Source organism: Sus scrofa, unplaced genomic scaffold, assembly GCF_000003025.6.
Source record: "Sus scrofa isolate TJ Tabasco breed Duroc unplaced genomic scaffold, Sscrofa11.1 Contig498, whole genome shotgun sequence".
NCBI classification, from domain to species: domain Eukaryota; kingdom Metazoa; phylum Chordata; class Mammalia; order Artiodactyla; family Suidae; genus Sus; species Sus scrofa.
In genome coordinates this window covers 151,252-158,704 of record NW_018085227.1, presented here as the reverse complement: position 1 = coordinate 158,704, position 7,453 = coordinate 151,252, and the positions used below count along the sequence as shown (strand labels likewise).

The 7,453-nt window shown below is 35.7% G+C and overlaps 1 protein-coding gene across 1 annotated transcript; it reads left to right on the top strand.

Annotated features, from left to right (window-relative positions):
• Positions 1 to 202: 202 nt before the first annotated feature.
• Positions 203 to 1,192, top strand: LOC100153468 (olfactory receptor 4K15-like). Its single transcript, XM_021082093.1, has one exon. It carries the CDS (start codon positions 218 to 220, stop codon positions 1,190 to 1,192), a length of 975 nt encoding a protein of 324 aa, XP_020937752.1. The 5' UTR covers positions 203 to 217.
• Positions 1,193 to 7,453: the final 6,261 nt, after the last annotated feature.

The following is a 7,453-nucleotide window of genomic DNA, read 5'->3' as shown; positions in this document are numbered from 1 at the left end:
TATTTCCTTGACAATTCTCTCCTTTATCCTTCTTCAATAGCATCGCTATGCTGTCTATATGATTTGTGATGGTGTATGAAAACTTAGGCGCAAATGTAAATAGATATTAGAATCAGTAGGGTATGAAGTGGAATTAGGAAATCAAACTCATACTCAGTTCATTGATATCTGTTTCTCTCCTACGTAGGTAACTGAAGAGAAGTTCCTTTCAAAGTCAATGAATGAGACAAATCATTCTTGGGTGACAGAATTTGTGCTGCTGGGATTCTCTGGCTCCCAGGAGCTCCAATCTTTCTTGCTTTTCATATTTTCACTACTCTACCTGGCCATTCTGCTGGGCAACTTTCTCATCATCCTCACTGTGACCTCAGATTCCCGCCTTCACACTCCCATGTACTTTCTGCTTGCAAACCTCTCTTTTATAGACATATGTGTTGCCTCCTTTGCTACCCCCAAAATGATTGCAGACTTCCTGGCTGAGTGCAAGACTACATCTCTTGAAGCCTGCCTGGCCCAGATTTTCTCTGTTCATCTATTTGCTGGTGGTGAAATGGTGATCCTTGTATCCATGGCCTATGACCATTATGTTGCTATATGCAAACCTCTCCACTATACGACAATCATGAGCCGCCGTGTGTGTATTACTCTGGTCCTCATTCCATGGGGTGTGGGCCTCATCCATACTACCAGCCAGCTGGCATTTACTGTGAACTTGCCTTTCTGTGGTCCTAATCAAGTGGACAGTTTTTTCTGTGACCTCCCTCTAGTGACCAAGCTGGCCTGCACAGACACTTACGTTATCAGCCTACTAATAGTTGCAGACAGTGGCTTTCTTTCTTTGAGTTCCTTCCTCCTATTGGTTGTCTCCTACACTGTGATACTCATCACAGTTAGGAACCGCTCCTCTGCTAGCATGGCGAAGGCCCGCTCCACACTGACTGCTCATATCACCGTGGTCACACTCTTCTTTGGCCCATGCATCTTCATCTATGTGTGGCCCTTCAGTGGTTATTCGGTTGACAAAGTCCTTGCTGTGTTCTACACCATCTTTACTCCCATTTTAAACCCTGTTATCTACACTCTAAGGACCAAAGAAGTGAAGGCAGCTATGGCAAAACTGAAGAGTCGGTATCTGAAGTCTGGCCAGGTTTCTGCAGTTATAAGAAATGTTCTTTTCCTAGAAATGAAGTAAATTCACAGGACTCTTACCACTGTAACTTGTGTCTCTAGATACTCACAAATAAAAGCACTGTAGTGTTAATGCCAATCATTCAAATCAGTGGGAAGTCTTGATTAACTCAAATTAAAGGTTAATGGTGATATGAATAGAACAATGCATTTTAGCAATTTTAATCATCTTTTCTTCCTTTATATTTATTTGTCCTTTTGACTTCCTTTCATCCTTAATTTTTTAAATTTAAATTTGTTTTAAGATAAAGAGCTATTGACCCTGAAGTCAGTGGTACGATATCTTTTACTTACAAAGTATAAATGCATTGGGCCTTCTATGGGTGGAAAATGTATTGTTCATAACACAACCAATAGAATAATATTTACTGTATATAAAGAAGGCAGTACACTATTTTATTTTATTTTTTTATTTTTTTGTCACTTTGCTATTTCTTGGGCCACTCCCGCGGCATATGGAGGTTCCCAGGCTAGGGGGCGAATCGGAGCTGTAGCCACCGGCCTAGGCCAGAGCCACAGCAATGTGGGATCTGAGCCGCGTCTGCGACCTACACCACAGCTCATGGCAACACCGGATCCTTAACCCACTGAGCAAGGCCAGGGATCAAACCTGCAACCTCATGGTTCCTAGTTGGATTCGTTAACCACTGCACCACGACGGGAATTCCGCAATAGACTATTTTAAAACATTTTTTTACATTAGAAGAATAGTGATGTGTGCTTTCTGTTTTGCCCCATTTTATGTTTACTCTCCTGTTACCTGAGTACTGTTCTTATCCACTTGTTTAGTGACTCATCACAGGATTGTTAGCTTTCAAGAGATTCTTGCACCGAGTCCCTTCTTCGCTGCAAAATTCCCTCTCTTGGGTCATAAGAACAATGAACTCCAATTAAACTGAGGTATTCATAAGAAATAAATTCATTGTTGGGATTCGCTCACAAGGCCAGATGACTAGCAATGCTCTCATTGTTCTGTACTCTGCAGCAGAGCCCAACCCACTGTTTGAAAAGAAAATCCTAGGATGCAACTGGGCCTTATTTAAAACTGACCGTGGGTTAACAAATAACTATGTAACTAGACTTCCCCTCATTTAACAAATCAGTTTCTATTATTCAGAGTGCTTACATCAATGTCCACCATACACCATTCTCCACAGAGAAGGCAATCAAATTCTAGAAAAAGGATAATCTGTCAGTTAACTTTTGTTCTGTATCACCTCGGTTCTTACATAATGAGTACATGAATTAAGTAGCAACAGAAGCTAGAATTTAAGCTCTGGATGTGCCCCAAAGCCTTGGGCCTTTCATTAAAGTTCTTCAGACTTCTATCACAACTACTCTTAACACTTTATCTGTAAGCAGAAGAGATTGATATTGAGAACTTGCCACTCAGAGGCAAGTCAATTACATCAGATCATTTCCTCCACAGGTGACAGTGATTTGTCTTTATTGGAATGGAAATCTCTAGATAAGAGATTCCCCTTTCTGTTTGCAGTTCTTCTTCCAAGACCACTATCCTAGGACTCGCAAAGTGTCTGATTTATGGATTTATGATTCCATAAAGATTACCTGTGGTGTGGAACACATTTTACTGTGAAAAATTGTGGCAACAGGCACAGAACCATGACATCAATTTTTCCTGAATAATTCCAGCCTCAAAGCAAAACTGAATGCCCAACTAAAGGCTTAGAAAAGAGGCTAGCATCATGATTATATTTACTCAGAGACAATGAACTCCAAGATATAATTGAACCAACAGTTAATTGTGATGCTGTGTTACCAATTGCTAATATAGAGCTCTGAAAAATATGGAATTGAATTAAGATCGTATCTTCTATCATTCTTAGTGATCCACTTAAGAATTTTTTGTTTCCTGGCACTGCAATTCCAAGCTTTGCTAGATTGAAAATTGTAATTGCTAGAATAAGAACACTTTCATTAGGGAATATACTATAACTTCCACTGAATCAAATCTTTGCCAACCACCTGACCACACTGGAATTTTCATGTTGATAGACAAGCAGCCAAAAAAAAGTCACTACATTGACAAGACAGATAACATGGTTCACAGTAAAGTAACAATAGTAATACAGACTGTAAAAACATATGAAAATAAAATATGGAAGAAGAAAACATATAGGGAGTTTATTAATGAGCAGATTACCACTAGAGAAACTGAGTCTTGCTGCCCCTAGAATTCTCTGATGAACCACATTTGCCAGCACCATGCTGTGTTGATTACCACAGCTTTGTGATATAGTTTGCAAATCAAGAAGGGTGATGCTTTCAAGTTTGCTCTTCTTGCTCAAGATTGCTTTGGCTATTTGAAGTTTCTATTGTTCTATATGAATTTTAGAATTGTTTTCTTCTCTTTCAGTGAAAAATATTACTGGAATTTTGATAGAAACTACATTGACTTTGTAGATCACTTTGACATTATGGACATTTAAAATGTAATTATTCTAATTCATGAACATGAGATATCTTTCCATTTATTTATGTTTCTTATGATTTTTTTAAATTAATATCATAGTGTTTGGTGTATAGATCTTTCACCTCCTTGATTAAATTTATCTCTAAGTATTTTATGTTTTGATGCTACTGGGATTGCTTTCTAAATTCCTTTTTCAGATAATTCATTGTTAGCTTATAGAAACACAGCTGATTTTTGTGCATGTTGATTTTGTATTCTGAAACCTTACTAAATTTGTTTATTAACAGTATTTTGATGGAGTCATTAGGAGTTTGTATATAATTATATCATTCACAAACAGACAATTTTACTTTTTTCTTTATCAATCTGGATGGCTTTTATTTCTTTTTCTTTTATAATTGCTCTAGCTAGGACTTCCAGGACTATGTTGGTGGAAGTAAATATTCTTGTCCCTGATCTTAAAGGAAAAGCTTTTAGGTTTTCACCATTGAGTTTGACTTTATCTGTGGGCTTGTCATATATAGCCTTTATTATTTTGAGGTATTTCCCTTTTATACCTAATTTTTGGAAGTTTTATCACAATGAATGTTGAATTTTGTCAAATACCTTTTCTGCAGCTGTTGAGATGATCATCTAATTTTCATCCTTTGTTCTCTTAGTGTAGTATATCATATTTATTGATTTGCATATGGTGAGCCATCCTTGCATCCAGAGTAAAGTCCAACAGGATTGTGGTATATGTATGACATTCTAATGTGCTATTGTAATCTGTTTGATAGTGTTTTACTGAAGATATTTGCATCTATGTTAATCTAGGTGTTTGGTATATAATTTTATTTTTTTATGGTGTCCCTGTTGAATTTTGCTATCAAGGTAACATTGGTGTTGGCCCCATTAACTAAGTTTGGAAGTATAACTTCCTCTTCAATTTTTTTTTTTTTTTAAGAGGAGTTTAAGAAATATTGATGCTAAGTTTTTAACTGTTTGGTAGAATTAACCAGTGAAGCCCTCTGGTCCTGGGTTTTATTTCTTTGGGGTAATTTGATTAATAATTAATGATTCACTTTTTATTCTTTATAGGTCTATTCAGGTTTTCTATTTCTTCAAGATTCAGTTTTGGTGGATTGTATGTTTCTAGGATTTTATTTGTTACTTCTAGGTTATTCATTTTGTTTGCATAGAATTGTTCATAATAGTCTCTTATGAACTTTTGATTTCTGTGCTATCTACTATAATGTCTCCTTTTTCATTTCTCATTTTATTTATTACTTTTCTTCTTTTTCCTAGTCTAGGTAAAGGCTTGTCAGTTTTATCTTTTAAGAAAACCCCACCCTTGGTTTTGTTGATCTTTTGTAATATTCTTCCATCTATTTCATTTATTTCTGCTTTGATATATATTATTTCCTTCTTTCTGCTAACTTTGGGCTTATTTTTTTCCTACTTTTGAGAAGTTTTATTTACTTAAGATGTTTCTTTCTCTTAATGTAGGGATCTATTTCGACAAACTTCCCTCTAGAATTTTGTAGTATCCCATAATTTGGATATGCTGTGTTTACATGTGAATTTGTCTCAAGACATATTTTTATTTTCTTTGTAGTTTTTCCTTTGGCCCTATGGGTGCCCAGGAGTGTATTATTTACTTTTCCCATATCTCTGAATTTTCCAACTTTTTCTTGTTATTCATTTCTAGTTTCATACAGCTGTAGTCAGAAAAGATACTTGATGTAATTTCAGTCATCTTATATTTGTTGATTTATTTGGTGACCTAATGTATATTTTATCCTGGAAAATGTTCTGTGTGTACTTGAGATGAATATATATTCTGCTGCTATTGGGTAACATGTATGAATGTGTCTATTAGGTCCATTTAGTCTAAAGTGAAGTTCAAATCCATTATTTCCTTATTGATTTTATGTTTGGATGATCTACCCATTGTTGAAAATGGAGTACTGCATTGTAGTGGTACACTGTTGTCTGTTGCTGCATTCAGATCTAATAATATTTGCTTATATTATTTAGGTGCTTCAACACTGGGTGCATGCATATTTTCAATTGCTATAGCCTCTTAATTAATTGACCCTTTATCATTATATAATGACCTTTGTGCCTTGCAATAGTTTTTTATTTAAAGCTTTTCTTTTCTTTTTTTTTTTTGTCTTTCTGCCATTTTTCTTGGGCCACTCCCATGGCACATGGAGGTTCCCAGGCTAGGGGTCGAATTGGAGTTGTAGCCACCAGCCTACGCCAGAGCCACAGTAACGTGGGATCTGAGCCGCGTCTGCGACCTACACCACAGCTCATGGCAACACCGGATCCTTAACCCACTGAGCAAGGCCAGGGATCAAAGCTGCAACCTCATGGTTCCTAGTTGGATTCATTAACCACTGAGCCACAACGGGAACTCCTTAAAGCTTTTGTTTAATAAATATAAATCCATAATTATTTCAGTCTATGAAAACGTGATCATTTAATTGTCATTCTTCAATTTACTATTTTTTAAACTTCTAATGTTTACACATAAAATCCAATTTAATTGTTGATAGTATGCCACTGCATAAAAATATTATAATTTATTAATTCCCCAATTTATAAACACTTAGATTGTTTCTACTATTTCTCTATTTAGAAAAAATTTCAGCAAACACCATTGTGCATGTATTCTTGTGTATGTAAAACTTTCACTAGAGTATTCAGAAAATTGAGTTTGCTAAGTAGTACAGAATGTCATGTCAATTCTTTAAAAATGACCAGTTATAATTACACAAGAGCCTCTGAGAACAATCAGGAATGCAACATCTACAAAATGTATAAAACATGGTTTAAAAGACTATAGATGTATTTGTCAGAGAAATAGCAGATTTGTTGGGGAGGAGAAATGAGAATATCCTCAAATTTTTGAAGAACCTTCAAGTTGAAGGAGTAGATCTGTTCAACTACAGATTGTACAACCAGTTGAACATTATAACAACAAAATAAATAATCTTGTGAAGTAGTGGGCTTCTTGTGACTAGAGAAAACATCCCCAAGGCCTTATCATTTATAAGGTTGTAATGATGACTTTAATGACAGACAGAAAGTTGGGGGTCAAAAAATTACTTTACTCATTAGGAGTTTGAAGTAATCAAATAATATTTTGCTTTCAAAATGCACCACTCAGTTGGTAAGTTTTTTTTATTCCTTTCCCCATCTCTGTAAAATTTATGTAAAATGTAATTACTCCCACTGCAGGATGAATTCACAGATCTCTAAAGGGTGATTTTTCACTTCTCCAATGAGATCAGTTTCCTGGCATCAGGGTAGAAGGCTTTATAATGTTTTATCTTAGGATACTGCAACTGTATGGTTAAGAGAAAGAGGAGCAGAACTCTCACTACATTAGTGCAGAATCTGAGTGGCTTAGCATCTTTCAGTGCAGGGAACAAATTAAAATGCAGCATGTCAAGACTTTCTTGAAAATGCATTCAATATGAAAACTCAGAGGTAAATGGATGTTTAGAAGAGTCAGAGAAATAAGGACTGGAGGAATTATTAGAACATGTACATATTATAAGTGCATTTTGATCATATTTGCTTGGAATAGAGAAATGATGAGTAAGCTGTTTTCTAGATGAAAAATTGACAACTATAATTTAGCAAAAGGGAAGTCTTTATGGTCTAAAACTAGAAACTCCATCTAGAAGGAGTAAATTCCTGTTTTCTTCTCTCTCCACATGACATATGACTGCCCTACTGCACTGGCTTGGGGACAGCCATGATAGGAACAGAATTAAAATCTGATAAACTTATATTACAACCATCATATACCCTTTTTTTGCCCTTTTTGTACTTTCT

What these genes read in the sequence shown, in the direction of transcription:
- LOC100153468 (XM_021082093.1), top strand. Translation starts at nt 218, where the DNA reads ATGAATGAGACAAATCATTCTTGGGTGACAGAATTTGTGCTGCTGGGA.